The sequence below is a fragment of the Leucoraja erinacea genome, chromosome 33 (assembly GCF_028641065.1).
Source record: "Leucoraja erinacea ecotype New England chromosome 33, Leri_hhj_1, whole genome shotgun sequence".
In the NCBI taxonomy this organism is placed as follows: domain Eukaryota; kingdom Metazoa; phylum Chordata; class Chondrichthyes; order Rajiformes; family Rajidae; genus Leucoraja; species Leucoraja erinaceus.
Window position 1 is genome coordinate 7,287,919 of NC_073409.1, and position 22,448 is coordinate 7,310,366.

At 44.1% G+C, this 22,448-nt stretch overlaps 1 protein-coding gene across 5 annotated transcripts; it reads right to left on the bottom strand.

Annotated features, from left to right (window-relative positions):
* Window positions 1-1,577: 1,577 nt before the first annotated feature.
* On the bottom strand, window positions 1,578-22,280 carry si:cabz01068815.1 (solute carrier family 51 subunit beta). Of its 5 annotated transcripts, none has more exons than XM_055661152.1 (5): window positions 21,982-22,279; window positions 13,718-13,828; window positions 4,171-4,296; window positions 2,756-2,846; window positions 1,578-2,052 (listed from the first exon to the last, which is right to left on the bottom strand). In XM_055661152.1, exons 2-5 carry the CDS (start codon window positions 13,773-13,775, stop codon window positions 1,779-1,781), a joined length of 549 nt encoding a protein of 182 aa, XP_055517127.1. In that variant the 5' UTR covers window positions 13,776-13,828; window positions 21,982-22,279; the 3' UTR covers window positions 1,578-1,778. The 5 variants fall into 5 exon arrangements, with proteins under 5 accessions (XP_055517127.1, XP_055517126.1, XP_055517125.1 ...); XM_055661151.1 differs by lacking the exon at window positions 21,982-22,279 and adding an exon at window positions 21,368-21,852; XM_055661150.1 differs by lacking the exon at window positions 21,982-22,279 and adding an exon at window positions 16,413-16,888.
* Window positions 22,281-22,448: the final 168 nt, after the last annotated feature.

Genomic DNA, 22,448 nt, shown 5'->3' on the forward strand with positions numbered 1-22,448 from the left:
AAATGTAGAGACATTTGGACAGGTGCATGTATAGGGAAGGTTAGAAGGATATGGGCCAAATGCAGGCAGGTGGGAGCAGTGTAGATTGGGGCATGTTGGTCAGTGTGGGCAAGTTGGGTCGAAGGGCTGTCTCCGTGCTGTGTGACTATGACTGTTGATTCTTGGTATTGGGAAAATGATGCAACGTGGGTGTTAATTGAACTAACAGGATTAAGATCACACTCCCTATTCAATCACATGATATGCAGAAAAGAATACAAGAATACAAGAATACAAGAAAAGTTTATACCAAAGATAGACACAAAGTGCTGGAGTAACTCATCGGGTTAGGCAGCATCTCTGGAGCAATCTGAAGAAGGGTTCTGACCCATGACATCACTCAACCTTTTTCTCATTAGAGGTTGTCTGAGTTATTCCAGCTCTGTGTCTATCAACACTTGATACTTGAGTTCAGCCACAACAGCTGTTGCATGTATTCTACCCACAGTGTAGGCAGCACCTGCACAGTGATGAATCAATGCCCCCACGTGGGCGTCTGAGTTATGGCCATCTTCTCAGGTAAGAGCTATAAGGTGAAACCTCAGCACCTTACATGCCATTGTGTGGTCTGTATGGTGTCACCAGTGATTTGGGTAGACATGCAGTTCTGCTATAACTCTAGTTTCCACACAATGAAATTAATATAACGTGAGCGAGGAATCAGGGAACACTATTTGCATTACGTGGCGTGAATTGGTTGGAATGTGATTTTGAAAAGGAACTAGGGAACGACTTGAAAGTTACTTTGGAAATTGACAAATGTCTTGGATTTAAACAGTTTAGGGGGAAAAACTGCTTCCATGTAATGTCCCCACAGCAATCCGACATCATTGTGCCTTGAGAACATAGTCCGTTGGTGGCCGTGTATTTGACAAGCAATAATTCTGTGGACACTTGGGCAACGATAATCTACTAAACAATGTAACACGCAACCTTTAGTTTAATAACAATACATTTATAGATATTGAAAATCCTGTGGGAAAAGGGCTGGAATGAGTACAGAGGAGATTTACGAGGATGTTGCCAGGACTCGATGTCCTGAGCTATAGGAAGAGGTTGGGTAGGTTAGGATTCTATTCCTTGTGGTGTAGGAGGCTGAGTGGTGATCTTATAGAAGTGTATAATATCTTGACGGGAATAGATAGGTTGAATGCACAGAGTCTTTTACCAAGAGTAGGGGGATCAAGAACCAGAGGGCATTGTTTAAGCTGAAAGGAAAAAGATTTAAGAGGAACCTGAAGGGCATTTTGTTCATACAGAGGGTGGTGGGTATTCGGAACAAGATGTTAGAGGAGGTAGATGAGCCAGGTATCATAACAACATTTAAACAACATTGGACAGGTACATGGATAGGAAAGAGTTAGAAGAATCTGAGCCAAATGCGGACAGGTGGGAAGAGTGTAGACGTGGCATCTTGGTCGGCAGAGGCAAGTTGGACTGAAGGTCCTGTTTCCATGCTGTAAGACTCTTTTCTGCTTTATTTTATTAATCCTCATAGTCACAATCTTCCTTGGAATTAAGCATCGCCTTCAACTTGGTTTTCATGCCAATTTTTATTTCCAAATCCTGAGTAAATTATGAATGATAATATTCCCAGCAATAATCCAATGCTTTACCCGCTTATCCCCACTCCATAAACCGATTGTTACCTGATTATTTATAAAGAAACACTTATAAAGATATGTCAATAACTCTTGTAATGGAATGATTTAGGCCAACCACCCTCCTGTAGCTGGTTGCTACACATCATCTTCCTTGCTGTCGGTGTAAAGGAAGCCAATGTTTCCATCCTTCCATTCGACCAGGATCTGTCCTTCTTTTGGGAGGACCTTTGGAGATGAGGTCTGTGCCACCTGGTTCAGGGAGATGTACGTCGGCTTGCTCTGTAGCATCTGGTCTGTTTCAGCAAGATTGTCAACCTCAACAACATATTGCATCATTGCCTTCTGTGTAGAGTCTGCCTCCGTTTCATTCCTGCCCTCTGCTCCGTTCAATGCCTTCATCTTTCGTGACCTGCATGTGGATAAGGGAGATTACTGAATATTGCCCGCAAGTGCATGCCAGATGATATCCTCCCATTCGCAGGTCTGAACTGAACAGTTTCTCATTTTCTCTGCATGGTCTAATGAGTGAGACTTCTGTCTGGTCTCATTTTACACAAAGCTTTGTCTTAGAAACATCTGATCAAATTGCAGGAAATGTTATCGGATGTTGTGTGGTCTGGTCAGGAGGAGATTGGGAAGGGGATGTTTAAAGATGGAAAACACAGTACTATTATATTAATATGTAGCCCGACAATGACTTTGGGTATACAACTGGTGAAAGGGAAGATTAGGTCACATACCAGGAAACATTTCTTGACAAATTGGTTGGTGACTTTTCAAATACTTTTCACGGAGAAAGAGAAATAGCTTTTGGTCAGTAAACCAGAAAGCTGTGTGAAGTTACAGTAGCTAACAATGGCGTGTTTCCTTTATCACGTAACTATTTAGCATATCTTTCATTCATTTGTTCCATATATCTCTACATCATCGTCTATATCTCTCGTTTCCCTTTCCCCCCGACTCTCAGTCTGAAGAAGGGTCTCAACGCAAAACGTCACCCATTCCTTCTCTCCAGAGATGCTGCCTGTCCCGTTGAGTTACTTCAGCGCTAAACGTCTGAAAGTCAAAACTCCCAAGGGACACACGAGACAGAGCAGTGAGTTCTGACGTACCTGTTAGCTCTGGAGTTTTGTGCCAGGATGAGGAATGCCAGAAACAGAACCACAAATGCAAGGGCCAATATCGCATAGTTCCAGTTAGTGGCTGCAGGGAATAAAAGGAATTTCAGTCAGAACAGACTAATATAACTGCAAACTGGAATCACTCATTAGAGTCATAGAGTGATACAATGTGGAAACAGGCCCTTTGCCCCAACTTGCCCACACCGGCCAACATGTCCCAGCTACACTAGTCACACTTGCCCGCGTTTGGTCCGTATTCCTCCAAACCTGTCCTATTCATGTACCTGTCTAACTGTTTCTTAAACGTTGGGATAGTCTCAGCCTCAACTACCTCCTCTGGCAACTCTTTCCATACACCCACCACCCTTAGTGTGAAAAAGTTACCCTCAGATTCCTATTAAATCTTTTCCCCTTCACCTTAAACCTGTGTCCTCTGGTCCTCGATTCATTGTAGCGGGTCCTGTTGGCAGCACACCTCATCGATCCTGCCAATAACTCGGCCTCTCCTTCTGGCAGATATGATGAACCTTGCTGACTTCCTATGCATTGGATTTGATGAAACTCATACCCCCCTTTCCTTGCTTGCTTGCTTGCTGCAGGTGTCAATGTATTCCTTATATACCAATAGCACAGAAATGAAGGGCTGAATGTAGTTGGTTATTGGCCTGATTGGTAATTTAATCTAATTGATGAGGGCAGCACAGTTGCACAGATGGTAGAGATGCTGCCTCACAGCGCCAGAGATCTGGGTTCTATCCTGACCTCAGATGCTGCCTGTGCGGAGTTTGCACAGTCTCCTTTTGATTCTGTGAGTTTCCACCAGGTCTCCATGCCCTCCTACAACTGAATGCCATGCAAGTTTGTGGGTTACTTAGAAATACAGCATGGAAACATGCCCTACCGAGTCCGTGCAGACCAGCAATCCCCACATACCAGCACTAGGGACAATTTACGATATTTACCAAAGCCAAATTAACCTACAAACCGATCCGTCTTTAGAGTGTGGGAAGAATCCAGAGCACCCGGGGAAAATCATGGGGAGAACGTACAAACTCCATACAGACAGCACCTGTGGTTAGGATGGAACCTGCCGCTGTAAAGCAGCAACTCTACTGGGAATAGTATTTAAAAATCTCTGAGTACCAGGTGGTATTCAAGGGGAACCAGTTGGCTAGTCTAAATGAGTTGGCTAGTCTAAATGAGACAGGTGTGGAGGGGTGCTGGTAAAATATGACTGTAAAGGGCATGTCCCACTTTCATGACCTCTGCCAAGTTTGACCTTGACTCATCCTCGCAGCATGGTCGTCACAAAGTCATATTTTCTAATGTGTGTAAGTTTTGATCACTCAATCCTAGTAAAAGTAAATCATATACAAACGAAAGAAACAGAGTCCAAGTACACTTACGATCTTCCATCAGAAAGGATAACTGCTGAGCTAATGTACTGTTCCGTTCTCCAGTCATGTTCTGCTTCCCGATGCCAATTGTCTCATGTGGTTTGCTGATTGTTGCTGATGTCATATGTGTCTTGCCTTTACATTGAAAGGAGATACCAGGAAATATGCATTAGTATTTTATATTTGCATATGTTCAAAGCCACAACGTGATCTGTTGTGAATCACTCGTCTGTTGTTTCTTTTACTTCGTAAATATTTACATAATTAGTTACATAGAAACATAGAAACATAGAAATTAGGTGCAGGAGTAGGCCATTCGGCCCTTCGAGCCTGCACCGCCATTCAATATGATCATGGCTGATCATCCAACTCAGTATCCTGTACCTGCCTTCTCTCCATACCCCCTGATCCCCTTAGCCACAAGGGCCACATCTAACTCCCTCTTAAATATAGCCAATGAACTGGCCTCAACTACCCTCTGTGGCAGAGAGTTCCAGAGATTCACCACTCTCTGTGTGAAAAAAGTTCTTCTCATCTCGGTTTTAAAGGATTTCCCCCCCTTATCCTTAAGCTGTGACCTGGACTTCCTTAACATCGGGAACAATCTTCCTGCATCTAGCCTGTCCAACCCCTTAAGAATTTTGTAAGTTTCTATAAGATCCCCTCTCAATTTCCTAAATTCTAGAGAGTATAAACCAAGTCTATCCAGTCTTTCTTCATAAGACAGTCCTGACATCCCAGGAATCAGTCTGGTGAACCGTCTCTGCACTCCCTCTATGGCAATAATGTCCTTCCTCAGATTTGGAGACCAAAACTGTACGCAATACTCCAGGTGTGGTCTCACCAAGACCCTGTACAACTGCAGTAGAACCTCCCTGCTCCTATACTCAAATCCTTTTGCAATGAAAGCTAACATACCATTCACTTTCTTTACTGCCTGCTGCACCTGCATGCCTACCTTCAATGACTGGTGTACCATGACACCCAGGTCTCGCTGCATCTCCCCCTTTCCCAATCGGCCACCATTTAGATAATAGTCTGCTTTCCCCCGTTTTTGCCACCAAAATGGATAACCTCACATTTATCCACATTATACTGCATCTGCCAAACATTTGCCCACTCACCCAGCCTATCCAAGTCACCTTGCAGTCTCCTAGCATCCTCCTCACAGCTAACACTGCCCCCCAGCTTAGTGTCATCCGCAAACTTGGAGATATTGCCTTCAATTCCCTCATCCAGATCATTAATATATACTGTAAATAGCTGGGGTCCCAGCACTGAGCCTTGCGGTACCCCACTAGTCACTGCCTGCCATTGTGAAAAGGACCCGTTTACTCCTACTCTTTGCTTCCTGTTTGCCAGCCAGTTCTCTATCCACATCAATACTGAACCCCCAATGCCTTGTGCTTTAAGTTTGTATAGTAATCTCTTATGTGGGACCTTGTCGAAAGCCTTCTGGAAGTCCAGATACACCACATCCACTGGTTCTCCCCTATCCACGCTACTAGTTACATCCTCGAAAAATTCTATAAGATTCGTCAGACATGATTTACCTTTCGTAAATCCATGCTGACTTTGTCCAATGATTTCACCACTTTCCAAATGTGCTACTATCCCATCTTTAATAACTGACTCTAGCAGTTTCCCCACTACCGATGTTAGACTAACTGGTCTGTAATTCTCCATTTTCTCTCTCCCTCCCTTCTTAAAAAGTGGGGTTACGTTTGCTACCCGCCAATCTTCAGGAACTACTCCAGAATCTAAAGAGTTTTGAAAGATTATTACTAATAGATCCACTATTTCTGGAGCTACTTCCTTAAGTACTCTGGGATGCAGCCTATCTGGCCCTGGGGATTTATCGGCCTTTAATCCATTCAATTTACCCAACACCACTTCCCGGCTAACCTGGATTTCACTCAATTCCTCCAACTCCTTTGACCCGCGGTCCCCTGCTATTTCCGGCAAATTATTTATGTCTTCCTTAGTGAAGACGGAACCAAAGTAGTTATTCAATTGGTCCGCCATATCCTTGTTCCCCATGATCAACTCGCCTGTTTCTGACTGCAAGGGACCTACATTTGTTTTAACTAATCTCTTTCTTTTCACATATCTGTTTGCAGTCAGTTTTTATGTTCCCTGCCAGCTTTCTTTCATAATCTATTTTCCCTTTCCTAATTAAGCCCTTTGTCCTCCTCTGCTGGTCTTTGAATTTCTCCCAGTCCTCCGGTATGCTGCTTTTTCTGGCTAATTTGTACGCATCATCCTTCGCTTTGATACTATCCCTGATTTCCCTTGTTATCCATGGATGTACTACCTTCCCTGATTTATTCTTTTGCCAAACTGGTATGAACAATTTTTGTAGTTCATCCATGCAGCCTTTAAATGTCTTCCATTGCATATCCACCGTCAACCCTTTTAGAATTAATTGCCAGTCAATCTTGGCCAATTCACGTCTCACACCCTCAAAGTTACCTTTCTTTAAGTTCAGAACCATTGTTTCTGAATTAACAATGTCACTCTCCATCCTAATGAAGAACTCAACCATATTATGGTCACTCTTGCCCAAGGGGGCACGTACAACAAGATTGCTAACTAACCCTTCCTCATTACTCAATACCCAGTCTAAAATAGCCTGCTCTCTCGTTGGTTCCTCTACATGTTGATTTAGATAACTATCCCGCATACATTCCAAGAAATCCTCTTCCTCAGCACCCCTGCCAATTTGATTCACCCAATCTATATGTAGATTGAAGTCACCCATTATAACTGTTTTGCCTTTGTCGCACGCATTTCTAATTTCCTGTTTGATACCATCTCCAACTTCACTACTACTGTTAGGTGGCCTGTACACAACACCCACCAGCGTTTTCTGCCCCTTAGTGTTTCGCAGCTCTACCCATACCGATTCCACATCCTCCAAACTAATGTCCTTCCTTTCCATTGCATTAATCCCCTCTCTAATCAGTAACGCTACCCCACCTCCTTTTCCTTTCTGTCTATCCCTCCTGAATATTGAATATCCCTGGATGTTCAGCTCCCAGCCTTGGTCACCCTGGAGCCATGTCTCCGTGATCCCAACTATATCATAGTCAAATTACTTACTAGTGCCTACTGGTGGTGAGAGGAGGTATTGAGGGGGGAGGCAGAATTAACTGTTGAGCCTTACCAAGGTGATGTGGGCCTAACTCAATGAAACACCAGTGAAGGGAGATGGTAACACCAATGATATACTGACATCTACACACCCAGTTTTTGTTGACCCATAGTTTAGATTTGTAAAGGCATTTTAGATTCTCACGTGGTATTGGGATTGGGTTTCTTGGTTAAACATTTAGCTTGTGTGTTTGTTAACATGTAGCTAGCTTGTTACTGAATACAAAGTTAGTTAAGGTCCTATTGCATTATTATGTATAGGTAGTTTAGATATTACTTTGGCATTGGGCTTGGTTGAGCGCTTATCCTGGTGTTGCTACACACCTACTTTGTAACTAACTGGGTTTGCCCATGGTTTCTGATGTTACATGTGTCTTGTCTTTGCAATTAAAGGAGATACCAGAAGTCATGCATTAACATTTTATATTTGCACAGCCTCAAAGCAACAACATGGTCTGTTGTGAACCAGTTAAATCCTGGAGTGCTGCCCTGAGTAACCTCATGTATCCGAGTTAGAAGGTTAGGTGTTCCAGTTCCGCTCCAGAAACTGAGCGCAAAACTCTAAGTTGACAGTCACGGCAGCAGAGGGCATATAGGGCTGTCCTGTCAGAGTTGACATGTCCACAAGAGAAGTTAACCATCCAGGTTGTCCCTCTCCAGGTAAAATCCTGGAAGGGAAGCAAGGGAGTTGACTTTGGTGTCTGACCTATTGATAGAGTTGATTGATAGAGTTATGCGCATGGAAACAGGCCCATCTGGTCAAGATGCCTCTGTATACTAAGGTACACAAAAATGCTGGAGAAACTCAGCGGGTGCAGCAGCATCGATGGAGCGAAGGAAATAGGCAACGTTTCGGGCCGAAACCCTTCTTCAGACCTCTGTATACTAATCCCATTGGCCTCAAAATCTTGCCTATCACTGAAATATATGGTCCTCATTACACATGGGTCTTTATGTTAACAAATTGCTGGGGAACGTTAGATGAGACCAAGATGGTCAATAACGTACTGATGTCCTTGGTCCAAACACACACTTTAAAAACAGTCAATGGGAAAAGACCCAAGAAGGTAGTTTGAATTTGCCATCACCTTCAAACTGAGCTTGAATTGAGCTTGTGGCACCCAGGGCTTCCTCACTGTTCTGGAAGTGAGGAGATGGAACAGTTCTATTCGCACTTGACTTGCTTATGATTGCGGCAGCGAATCAATAATTTAAACCAAGAATAAGCACATTGGGTTGTTCCTGGCACCATTTATGTCCTTCAGAGAGTCTGATGAATCCTATGAAATAATTCAAATTTACCTTCTGCTCTTTGCCAATATATATTTGTTTTGAGGCTTTTAGCTTCTCAAATATCTTCTTTTAAGTTTGGTGAGGGGATCTGCTTATAGAAGTTGTTCATGGTCATAAGTGATCGGAGCTGAATTAGGCCATTTGGCCCATCAAGTCTACTCCGCCATTCAATAATGGCTGATCTATCTCTCTCTCCTAACCCCATTCACCTGCCTTCTCCCCATAACCCCTGTCAATTGTACTAATCAAGAATCTATCTATCTCCTCCTTAAAAATATCCATTGACTTGGCCTCTTGTTGAGTTGGAAAATATGAAGCAACAACTTTCAAAAGGTTACAATCTGATCACATTTAGCACGGTGCAAGGTCAACTCCACATCCTGCACCAATCATGATCATTTGATTCAGTTTTCGACCAGTGTAACTAAAACTGCAGGCTGTGCCGCGAATCGCACTTGATTAAACAAAAAATGCCCAGACGTAGTCTTCCGATCAGGCATCATCTGTGAGAGGGAAGTGCTCTGAAGATTAGTCACCATCCTGCAAGGTTAACTGTGTTTCCCTCTGCACAAATGCTACCTGAACTCCCAATTGTTTCCACTTCTGATCTCCACAATTCATTTTCCTGAAGGATTTGAGTTCCTGCTCCTCCCATATCCATCTCTGATTTCTCCTTCTTACACCGAAGTTGCTCCTCGCAGATGTTGGTGTCATTTGCCGACCTCCATCTGGATTTTTTCCTCTTTTCTCTGGTAATCGACACCGCGGGCCCGTCACTGGTCAGGAACCGAGACGTCTCCACGTGGACCAGATTGCGGTCCCTGCAAACCCACGCGAGGTTGGTCCCGTTTTCACAAACTGCGGTCATAACAAGGAAGGTCCCATCTGCCGAGAGGCATGGCTTGGTCCCTCGATTGTAGAGCTGGGTTCCTTTTCACGACCATTCCTGAAGTGGTGAGTCAGGGTTGCATGTCTCTGCTAACACACGGCTGTCTCTCACAGAGGCCACTAAACATTGACCCTTAATGCTCTTCATCACAAAAACGTCGACTCCTGCACACATTCAGAGAAAACGCAGCAAGTTGCAATCTTTACTTTAGACTTTCAAGGTTTCAAGGGCAGTTTATTGTCACATGTGGCAATTAATGTACAGTGATATTTGAGTGGCCATACAGCCATACTAAGTGAAAAGCAACAAGACACACAACCACATATAAGTTAACATAAACATCCATCACAGTGGATTCCACATTCCTCACTGTGGTGGAAGGCAATAAAGTTCAATCTTCTTCCCCTTAGAGGTACAGGATGGAAGCAGGCCCTTCGGCCCACCGGGTCTGCGCTGACCATACGTACACTAACACTATCCTACACACGAGGGACAATTTACAATTTTACCGAAGCCAATTAACCTACAAACCTGCACGTCTTTGAAATATGGGAGGAAACCAGAGCACCCAGAGAAAACCCACATGGTCACAGGGAGAACGTGCAAACTCCGTGCAGACAGCACCCATAGTCAGGATCGAACCCGGGTCTCTGGCACTGTGAGGTAGCAACTCTCCCACTGCGCCACCATTTTAAACAATTTATTTTGGCCAATTGACAAAGCAAAATTCTGTGGGATTCAGTGCCTGCGTGTAATCTTCACAGAGAGTGGAGGGCTTGAACATTTACACGGGTCAGGCTGTGACGCATCCGATCGACAGCTTCGTGGAAGTACAAGTGACGTTACACATTACACCAGGAAAACTGGAATGGCATTTAGCTTGAATTATTTTTATATCTTCCAAGGGTTTTCTAGAGCAACACAGGCAAGGGTCTGATCTGTGGTGAATCCGCGATATTTCAGCCATGATTACAAGTAATGCAAGGGGTCTGTGACGAAAGGTAAGTGACAAAAATGCTGGAGTAACTCAGCGTGTCGGGCAGCAATCTACACCCTTCATCTGACCCAAAACATCACCTATTCCTCAGACTATCCTTGATCAGACTTGGCTGGCGTAAACTTGCACTAAACATAATTCCTTTATCATGTATCTATATTCTGTAAATGGGTCGATTGTAATCCTGCATCGTCTTTCTGCTGACTGGATTGCAAGCAACAAAAGCTTTTCACTGTACCTCGGTACACGTGACAATAAACTAAACTGAACTGATTCCTTTTCTCCAGAGATGCTGCCTGACCCGCTGAGTTACTCCAGCATTTTGTGTTTATCTTCTGTGTAAACCAGCATCTGCAATCCCTTCCTACACACAGTGACAAGGGGAGGTTCTTTGGCAGAGCCCGTGGAAGTGTCGACAAATCTGCCAGTGCGGATATGTGGTTCTGAGTGCCTGTCCCACTGAGCTATCCTCAGCCCATTTTCCTGGTGCAATGTGTAACGTCACTTGTACTTCCACGAGCATCAACTTTTCGCTGATCGGGGAATGAAAGAAAGAAAATATTTTTTATAAAGCATGTTTTTAACTGAAAGAATTGAAAGAACAGAAATACAATGAACTATAAAGCAAGAGTGTTTGCAGTGGAGTTTCATCATTGTTTGTGACAGTTCCAAAGGCAAACTGCTATCACAGCGACGCCCACATCATTACTCCAGCGGTTACTGAACTCGCTTATCTCACAGTGGGTTATCCTGTGATTTTTGTTCCCTTAATGAGCAGCAGTTCCCGGCATTAACTAATGTTTAATTCAGGATCAAGGTCTGAAGTGACAGCAATATTCATTCAACCCAATTCCTCATTACCAAAGGAGCTAATCTCACACTCAGGTTACAGTATGGAGAGGCGAGCATCAAGAATGTTTAATTGTCATTTGTATTGGAACAAAACAATTATTTGCTGCAGCTTTAGCTGCCTAATATTGCAAAGACACAACAAGTAATTGGCCAATAATCTATAATGCAATAAATGAATAATCAGTGATACTAGGTAACTATAATATTGCAAAACTGAAATATGCAATACCAATGGTAGACTGGCCAATGTCTACCATTTTCTGTGACCTCCTTCATTCTTGGGCATTCGAGTTACCGAACCAGGTCACGATGCAACCAGTCAGTGTGGTTCCTACTGAACACCTGATTGAGGAGATCCCGTGTGTCGTCACGGTGGAGGCGTTGATGAGCTTTCTTTGTGATTGCGTCAATGAGCTGGGCCCAATGCAGACCTTCAGAGATGGGCACACCCAGGAATTTGTTGACTCTCCACCACTGTCCCATCGATGAGGACAGGTTCATAAGGACCTTGTCCTTCCCTTCCTGATGTCAACAATCAGCTCCTTGTTCTTGGTAATGTTGACAGGAAGATCGTTGTTCTGACATCATTCAATCTGATCTTCAATCTCCCTTCTGTACGCTGACTCATTGGTACCCGCTACTTGTCCAACAATGGTGGTATTGTTGGTGAGTTTAAATGTGGCATCAAAGCTACACAATCCATGGGGACAGAGAGAGTAGGCCAGGGCATGACTCACACAAACCTCGGGTAATCCTGTGCTCACGGTTATCAAGGAGGAAGTGTTGTTGCCAATTTGTGCTGCTGGTAAGGAAGTTAAGGATTCAATTACATAGGTATGAGCAGAGACCCAGATCTTTGCGTTTTGTAAGTTTGGAGAGAATGATAGCTATAATCAGTGAACACCAGCCTGATGTACTTGTTCTTATTGTCCAAGTGGTCCAGCGCATTGTGGAGAGCCAAAGAGACTGCATGTTGATCTTGATGTTGTTAGGTGAACTGTAGTAGTCCAGACCCTTGCTAAGGCAAGGGGGTTGACAAAGGCTGATGAAAGAAATTCCAGCCTGCTACAAGGTTTATACACTTAATCTAGGCAGGTTCAGTATTTTATATGGATTCTCTACAAAGGCAGGATAAAGAAAACACTCCCAGCCAAGTTTTGGCAACAGTGAGAAACTTCTGTGGGAGTGTCTGCTGTAATTGAGATGCATCTGTTGACCAACTGAGCCAGTGGTCCCGATATTATAAACCAAAATGAAGCCAACAGAGATTGGGCACAAAGTGTTGCAGTAACTCAGCAGGTCAGGCAGCATCTCTGGAGAACATGGATAGTTGACGTTTTAGGTTGAGAACCTTCTTCAGACCGAAGAAGGGTCTCGACCCGAAACGCCACCTATCTATGCTCTCCAGTAATGCTGCCTGACCTGCTGAGTTACTGCGGCACTTGTGTCCTTTTGCGTATTAACCAGCAACTGCAGTTCTTTGCTTCTACAGCAACAGACATTTGTGAGCACAGTGATTGAGAATTGACTCATTACAGATGGCTCACCTGACTCTGATTGGGAAAACAAGTTAATGATTTGTGATTTTCGAAGAAGACATTTTGGTTCATGGTTCTCTCAGGTGAAAGTTTATATATTAAAGGGACTAAACTTGCAAAGATAAATAGTTTTGGGATCCTTGTGTAAAGAGTGAAAAGCAGAATTAATTGGAAGGTTCTTCCAAAGGTGGAGCCAGTGGATCTCATTATCTGAAACCAAAAGGGTTGGAGAGGGTCCAGAGGAGGTTTACGAGAAATATCCCAGGAATGATTAGTTTAACATATGGGGAGCGTTTGCAGGCACTGGGCCTGTGTTTGCTGGAGTTTAGAAGGATGAGGAGGGACCTTACTGACATTTACCGAATAGTGAAAGGTCTGGATAGAGTGGATGTGTGGAGAGGATGTTTCCACTAGTTGGAGAGTCTAGGATCAGAGGCCATAGCCTCAGAATAAAAGGATGTACCTTTAGAAAGGCAATGAGAAGGAATTTTGGGTCAGTGGGTGGTGAATCTGTGGGACGTAGATTGACAGATCTTTGATTAGCATGGGTGTCAGAGGTGATGGGGGAAGGCAGGAGAATGGGATTGAGACAATAGATAGCCACGAGTAGACGATGGGCTGAACAGCCTAATCCTTCTCATGTCATTTATGAACATGACAATTTCATCTGTGTAACACTGATTCATGAAAACCATATCTATAACTCGTAGAATATCTCCGCCCTGTACTCATGGCCTCTGTGCCAGTGAGCAACTATAAGGATGAATCCCTCTATGGGATAGATGTTGTTGAATGTTTGTACTGTCTCCCTCTCACACACTTAGCAATCATTACCTTGCAACAGCAGACACAGGATGAAGCAACCAAAGAGGTATTTCAACAAACCGCTCATGTCTGGTTTTCCAGTTGGAGGTGTGCGTCCGTGAGCTCCAAGATAAACAAGACCTGCAGGGAAAGATGATCTCAATCACAATTCCAGCGGTAGAGTTGATTCCCCATAGCGCCAAACACCCGGGTTCGATCATGACCACGGGTGTTTGTCTGCACGGAGTGTGTATGTCCTCCCTGTGACCTGCATGGGATTTCTCCGTGAACTTTGGTTTCCTCCCACCCTCCAAAAACATACAGCTTTGTAGGTTAACTGGTTTCAGTAAAATTGTAAATTGTCCCTAGTGTTTAGTGCACGAGGATTACTGGTCGATGCAGACTTGGAGGGTTGAAGGGCCTGTTTCCGCACTGTATCTCTAAACTAAACTAAACACCTTCTTACACAAGGGAATCAATCTAATCATGATAATGAAGAGGTGGATCAGATGGTACAGCTGGCTGATAACTTTATGAGGCAAGCAGAACTTATTAAGTAATGAACTGTTCCTGTAATTTATTGGTAAATGCTATGATTGACTTGTGGATAAACTGCCGATAAATTATGAAAGCACACGAGGCAACAGAAGCTTGAATGTGGAACCATGAACAAACTGCTGGAGAAATTCAACAGTCCAAGCAGCATCTGCGGACGCAGAAGGGTCTGCACTTTGTTTGGACACCAGCAATTAACATTATGTCAAAGATGGACACAAGGTGCTGGAGTAACTCAGCAGGTCAGGCAGCATCTCTGGAGAACATGGATGGGTGACGTTTCGGGTCAGGACCCTTCCTCAGACTGCATGGAGAGGTTTGGTGAAGTATCATCGGGACATTCCAGGGGAGGTATATGATGGGGAAAATAACAGAAGGAATTACTGACAGCTCAGAGAATGCAGCAAGAGGCACCTTAGACCATGGACGTGACCACAGACCAACTGGCTCAATTACTTTATTGTTCCTGATTGTTTTCATTTCTATACAACATATATTGTCCACCAAACTTGGGCCTATTTTTACAGTGAATGTTTTTTGTTACTTTGGTTGTTTAAAATAGATTGTGATCATGAATTGTAGAGGAAACAGTGCATTTTGGATCTTAATTAATAAGTGTGGCGGGGCTTATGGGGAGAAGGCAGAATAATGGAGTAGGAAGGGAAAGATATATCAGCCATGATTCAATGGCTGAGTAGACTTGATGGGCCGAAGGGCAAAATTCAGCCCCCGGATAACATATGAATTGCCTGCTGAATATAAAAAAAGTTTTCATACATTTAGTTGTTTAAAGTGTAGTTAAATCCGGAAATAAAGGCCAACGTCACAAGTGGTGTCAGAATCCATAAACTCAGCGTTTTGTGTAATTGGTTAAAATAATCCCACATTGGATACAATATGTAGCACATGTGATGATGGTTTATACTGATAACCTCTCTGAAGAATAGGCCCTTTGTGGTCTCTGACAAGTGAACACTGTCTTGCTGCAGTTAATGCCGCAGCGTCTGTTTCCATGGGAAATAATGGGAAGAAATCCAAATTTCAGATTATCGTTATTAAAAGCATCTGATTAAATCTACCGCAACAGCAATGTTTTGCTCAGGAGACTGACGGAGCAGTGTCGGACCTCAGACCATGCCCCGGCTACTGGCTTTACCTTGCTCCAAACGGTATTCACGGTATCTACACACTGTGGATGGCTCAATTGTATTGTCAATGTGTTGTCTTTATCGTGTATTTTCATGTATTGTCTTTCCGCTGACTGGTTAGCACGCAACAACAGTTTTTTCACTGTACCTCGGTAAACGTGACAATCAACTCAACTACTTTATGGCGAGTTGCTCCACAGCTCCATGGACAGATGCAGCACAGCCATGCAGAATGCAAAACAAATCGCACCCTCGTCACCACCTCACGCTTCAATGATCATGGAGTCGCATAGTCATACAGCATGGAAACAGGCCCTTCGGCCCATATTGCCCACACCGGCCAACATGTCCCATCTACACTTGTCCCACCTGCCTGTGTTTGTCACATGTCCCCCTAAAACCTTTCCTATCCATGTACCGGTCTCATTGTTTCTTAAACGGCGCGATAGTACCTGCCTCAACTACCTCCTCCGGCAGCTTGTTCCTTACACCCATTGCCCTTTGTTTGTGTAAAAATATTACCCTTCCGGACCGATCCCTGTGTAATCTCCTCCCTCACCGTTGAACCTATGTCCTCTGATAGACAAAAATGCTGGAGAAACTCAGCGGGTGCGGCAGCATCTATGGAGCGAAGGAGATAGGCAACGTTTCGGAACCCGAAACGTTGCCTATCTGCTTCGCTCCATAGATGCTGCCGCACCCGCGGAGTTTCTCCAGCATTTTTGTCTACCTTCGATTTTCCAGCATCTGCAGTTCCTTCTTAAACACTTTGTCTACTCCACTATGTCCTCTGGTTCTCGATTCCCCTACTCTGGGCAAGTCCCAGCTTGAAGCTGATGTCATCATCATGTCAGACACACTATTATATCAAAGATTCAGAAACAAGTGAATATGTCTTTAATTTCCAACACATCTGTTAATATTTCAACAAATATCCTTCTTCGGTCCTCTCCACATCCCCAACCTCCACCCGCACGAACGCCACAATCCTACAGCTGTCTGCTTTAACTAATGGGACCTACCCAAGGTTTCTTGGTCTCTGTGTGTCGCGCTGTGCCGCTGCAGTCTCTCCTTTTGGCCCAAGCGCAGAAAACCTCGCGGTGAACTCGGCAAAGCGACAGTCCCCGGGACTCAGATGTCACAGCGGGAACTGAAAGACCCCAGCAAGCGATTCCCACGACTGAGTGTGACCCGGAAATGTGAAAAAGCAGCTTGCCCTTTCATCGAGTTTATTTTGAAATGCGCATTTACCGCCAGTATAAAACGCTGCCGTGAGTTCCCCGGCACTTGGTTCCAGGCACTTCAATCATTTTATGGCCCATGAACTTGGAAATATTAAATAGAACGTCTTTCCTCTGAAGTTGGACCAAGTCCAGACTGTAACATGGTTTCTGCTTTAGAACAAAAACTATGAATCTGGTGAAGCCACTACAATGAAATGGCTGGTTTTGAAGTATTTAGTTGGCGGGGATTTCCAGCTTCAGCTTCGATAACCCCCAGCTGTGAGACTTGTTCCTTTCCAGCGGTGTCACTGACCGACTTTAATGGGTAACTAAAGACTGTCCATCAACGATCAGCTGCAACTACAAATGTTTAACCAATCAAGAGTGACGACCATATGACTAACACGGGTTCATAGATTTGTAATTTTAATTGGAAAAGTAAAATGTCCAACAGCAGATGTTGACATTTTCAAGAGAGAGTTAGATTTAGTTTTTAGGGTTATAGGAATCAAGGGATATGGAGTGAAAACAGAACGGGGTATTGATTTGAGATGATCGGCCATGATCATATTGAATGGGAATGCTGGCTCGAAGGGCCGAACGGCCTAATACTGCACTTATTTTTCTATGTTTCTAACTGAAGGCATGAGATGCTGGAAGCGCTGCTCGGGTCGGGCAGCATCTGCGACGGCAGAGCTCCCCTTCTACACGTCCCTGGTCTTGTGAGCGATCCCAGCATTTTCTCTTCAATTGCATTTTTATTCCATAAAGGTTTATAGACACCGAATGAGTTTAGAAGCGCCGCCTGTCGTAAAGGAACGGAAAAGAAAGATGTTGTCTAAAATGTTTCTGAAACGTTGTGATAGTCCCGCCTCAACTACCTCCTGCGGCAGCTCGTTCCATGCACCCAGCGCCCTTTGAGTTTGAAGAAGGGTCTCGATCCGAAACGTCACCCATACCTCCTCTCCAGAGATGCTGCCTGTCCCGCTGAGCTACTCCAGCATTTTGTGCTTGCCCTTTGTGTGGAAAAAGATACCCCTCTTTCCCCCCTCCCTTTAAACCTATGCTCTCTGGTTCTCGGTTCCCCTACTCTGGGCAAGAGGCTCTGTGCGTCTACCCGACCTCTCATTGTCACAAAATATGAAACAAAGTTTGTTGTTCATGATCTAAGATGAGTTTGCAGGGAGAAGGGAGAGCCGGGCTCAGCGCCAGGGAGGTGGGTGGAAAAGATGAACACTGTGGAGGAACGGCAGTTTCAACTCCATGTGACAACATCTTTCTTTTCTGAGAGTTGGATAAAGCAACACGGAGTCTTCTTGTTCCGGACGTTGACAAAGCCAAGCCTTTCAGACAAGTCTTTCTGTGCACTTGGTATAGATGGATACATATGTAATATTCTTCCCACCAATAATCTTAACACAGCAAATTGACTCATGTCAACTGGATAGCGCTAACTCGGGAACTTGTAAATCAAACGCAGATTATGGTCCTTTTTCAACCGTAAATTGTATTCTTCGATCTTCCCAATTTGCCACAGGGCATTTGTAAAGCATTACAAAGTGGTGAAACAAGACGGCTCTAAAGATCACAAATAACCTGTCAGTTTGAAGTACAATGATGGGTTATAGTGCTGGGCTGTTTGTACTGACAACTGAAAATCAATGGCAGATATCGTCTTGTAGAAATAAAGAACTGCAGATGCTGGTTAATACACAAAAGGACACAGAGTGATGGATAACTCGGCAGGCCAGGCAGCATCGCTGGAGAACTGGGATAGGTGACGTTTCGGGTTGAGACCATACTTCGGACCCTTATGATGGGGAGAAGGCAGGAGAATGGAGTTGAGAAGGAAAGATGAGAGAACTGGGATAGGTGACAAGTTACTCGGGTTGAGACCCCATACTGCCTTCGGACCCTTACTTGGTTTATACTCTCTAGAATTTAGGAGATGGAGGGGATCTTATAGAAACTTACAAAATTCTTAAGGGGTTGGACAGGCAGATGAGAAGATGGAGTTGAGAAGGACAAGGGGTCACAGAGGATAAGGGGGATGTAGAGAACTTTTTTCACACAGAGAGTGGTGTTTGGAACCACTAATGGGAGCCATCTGGCCCATCAAGTCTACTCCGCCATTCAATCATGGCTGATCTATCTTTTGCTCTCAACCCCATTCCCCTGCCTTCTCCCTATAACCCCTGACACCCATACTAATCATGAATCTGCCAATCTGCACCCTAAAAATACCCAACGATGACCTCCACAGCTGATGGTGGCAATGAATTCCACAGATTCACCAGCCACTGACTAAATAAATTCCTCCTTTCCAAAGGTACATCCTTTTATTCGGAGGCTGTGCCCTCTGGTCCTAGACTCTCCCACTAGTGGAAACATTCTTTCCGCATCCATGCTATCCAGGATCAATCCACGATGCTCTATCGAATGTGGAATTTTCCCGCCCTCGACCCTGGTCCTTAGTCTCACCAACAATGTATTCATGGTCAGGGTTGTAAGAGAGTTTGCGAAATATTCCTCGCAGAGTTATGGATCCAACTCTCCACAAAAACATTAATAGATGGATAAATATTTACCATACAACTCAAAAGCAAAATGCCTCTGATGGACAAGTTCAAAGCACACTGAAAATTTCTGGGGATTCTTGGCACAAATGAATCATATAACTGTTGATTTAATATTGCGAAAACATTTTTTAAAAGTGGATTTCTCATTATTTAGCCTTCTGGAATTCTGTTTATTCGTATGTATAGCTTAATTTTTATCATATAAATCTGACTTTGTTAAATTGTTTAAATTAAAATCCTCTCTTGTAAAACATTTTAATTAAAAGACAGAACAGAGGGCAGGGGCAACAGATTTTAAGTGTTCAATAGTGCTATTGGCTAGATTCCTCTGGATACACTCAAAAAACTGGAATAACTCAGTGGGTCAGGCAGCATCTTGGAGAAAAGGAACAGGTCGATATCCTTCTTCAGACTTGATATAATTGTAATTGTAAAATTGTCCCTGGTGTGTGCAGGATAGTGTGAATGGACTCAGTAGGACAAAGGGCCTGTTTCCATGCTGTATTTCTAAAACTAAAATGCTGTACTCCTGTCCAGGGGCTCGACAGAAGCTGAAGGTGTGTGTTTGAATGGGATAGATTCAATGTATCTGGGCTGAGATTTTGCAGTGTTGCTGCTTCTTCGACTGTGCTAGATTCGATTGTTCAATCTTTGCTACAACCAAGTCTCCCTGTTGGTCCAAAAGTTAGTTTGCACCAAGCCTTGAATAAAGCTCTTGCATTAAAATAAATAGTGACTGCATATTTAAACTATCTAGCCTATGATCCAATATTAGCAACTCGAGCCATCAAGTGGACCTCCAAAATAGCCATGTTATTGTGCTGTTGCTAATGTTGTCACGTAACCACAAATAAACTATTTTTTGATCCCACATTGAATCTAAAAACTTATGAAAGTTACTTGTATTTAAAATCTCGGCCTTTGATGTTTAACTTAAAGACAAGCTTTTAAAATGCTGGTATAGTTTGTAGTCACTTGTAGTGGTTGGAAGAGATCCAGCTTCCTCCAGCTGTTTGGTTTTGTTCCAAATTCCAGCAACTACCATCTCTCCACTTGTAGCAGTGGGCTTGACTTTTGGTCAGGTCATTTCTGTGTTGTGTGCAAATTGGGACATTGATATTTTTAACTATTTTTGTGAAGGCAGCGCTATAGTTGATACATAGGAATCTTTCCAAATACATTTTATCTCTGTGCTGTAATCACCTTCTCCCAGCTAACATTGATCTGTTCTACATTGTCCTTGATCTCCATTCCCTTTGTCCTGTTTTCACATCTTACACTTCCTTATCTCTGTATCCCCCTTTCCCCTGACATCAGTCTGAAGAAGGGGTCTCAACCCGAAATGTCACCTATGCCTTCTCTCTGGAGATGCTGCCTTTCCCGCTGAGTTACTCCAGCATTTTGTGTCTATCTTTGATTTAAACCATCATCTGCAGTTCCTTCATACACAAATAGGAGTCTAATATAGGTGTCCCAGTTATCTGGGTCTTCCAGAGATGAGTTCAGGGCCGGGGGAGATGGTACATGCTGTGGATCTGTACTGAGGGCAGCAAACTGCAGTGTATCAAGGCTAGCGAGGAGATTGGAGTTAATGTGTGCTATCACCAGTGTCTGGAAGAACCTCTTGATAATGGAGGTCAGAGCCACTGGATGGTAAATCATGAAGGCACGCTACCTTATTTTTTTTTGGCACTGGGATGATAGTGGTCTTTTTGGTTAAAGATGTCTGTGATTACCTCTTCCAGCTGATCCACATAAATCCTGAGGACAGGTCCTGGGATTCCACCCAGACCAAATTCAAGAAGTTATAACCCCAGTAGTAATTACATCATTTAGCGAGTGCACTATTGCCTTCACAAAGACTGGTGAGCTGTTCAGAAAGTGAAATGATCTTTGGAAGATAAGGGGCAGTAAACAAATCACAGCCTCATAAAGGGGTGGAAGATTGCAACCTTCACGTGGTCCACCCTGTTTCGACTAATGCACAAACGAAAGATCAAATAGAACAAGTTGTCCAACAACTTTAGGCTGTGCACGCCACACGAAAGAAGAAGAAGAAGCCTCATATAAAGGCACAGAAACATCTGATAACTGGGTTAGCATCCAGTTAAAGCAATAAAGAGTGAAACAAGAGATAATACAAATAAATCCCAGTTGTTAATACATCAGGCTCACCTTATTTACGAGGGGTTCAAACCTCAGGAAACAGAGTGCTGGAGTAATTCAGCAGGGCAGGCAGCATTCCTGGAGAACATGGATAGGTGCCGTTTCGGATCGGGACAACTTCTTCAGACTGTAGTTCTTTGTTTCTACAGCGGTTCAAACCTGCCTCATTTTCCAAGTTGGCAACTGTAGTTTTGCAATGCGATGTTGGGAGGATTCATTGTTTTATGAACGGAGCAAAGTTCTATCCAAGGTGCTAAACAGAGGACAATGCTAATATGATAATATGAAGCCCTAATCTCACTGAATGGTGGAATGTGCTGAAGGAGTAGTTTAAGTCCCTCCTGTTGTAGAAACAGGGAACTGCAGATGCTGCTTCACCCAAAAGGACACAAAGTGCTGGAGTAACTCAGCAGGTTAGGCAACATCTCCGGAGAAAATTAATATTAGGTCATAAAAGAGACATTTTGGGTCTTTTTCTTCGGCGTAAACCAGCATCTGCAGTTCCTTCCTATACATTGGTAGTTGAGGCATGTAGAATAACAACATTCAAAAGACATTAGGACAGGTACATGAATAGAAAAAATTGAGAGGGATGTGGGTCAAACGCGGGCAAATGGGACTACCTTAGATGGAGCATCGTGGTTGGCATAGACGAGCGGGGCCGAAGGGTCTGTTTCCTTGCTGTTTCGGGAGTTAAATTAGGTGGTGCTGATGAGTGAAGTCCAGCAGCTGCAGTAACAGCCCGGAGCCTGCGGGAGGGGCTAATGGGCGGATGAGTCGGGTGACCAGAGGTGGCGCTGATGAGTGAACTCCGGTGGCTGCAGTTACAGCTAAAGCCTGTGGGTGGCGGGGAAGTCGGCTGACCAGAGGTGGCGCTGATGAGTGAACTGGGGCGGCTGCAGTAACAGCCGCAGCCTGTGGGTGGCGGAGAAGTCGGCTGACCAGAGGTGGCGCTGATGAGTGAACTGGGGCGACTGCAGTAACAGCCGCAGCCTGTGGGTGGCAGAGGTGGCGCTGATGAGTGAACTCCGGCGGCAGCAGTGATAGCGGCCTGCGGGCGTGCGGGCAGTGGAGTCGGCTGGCCGGGGGC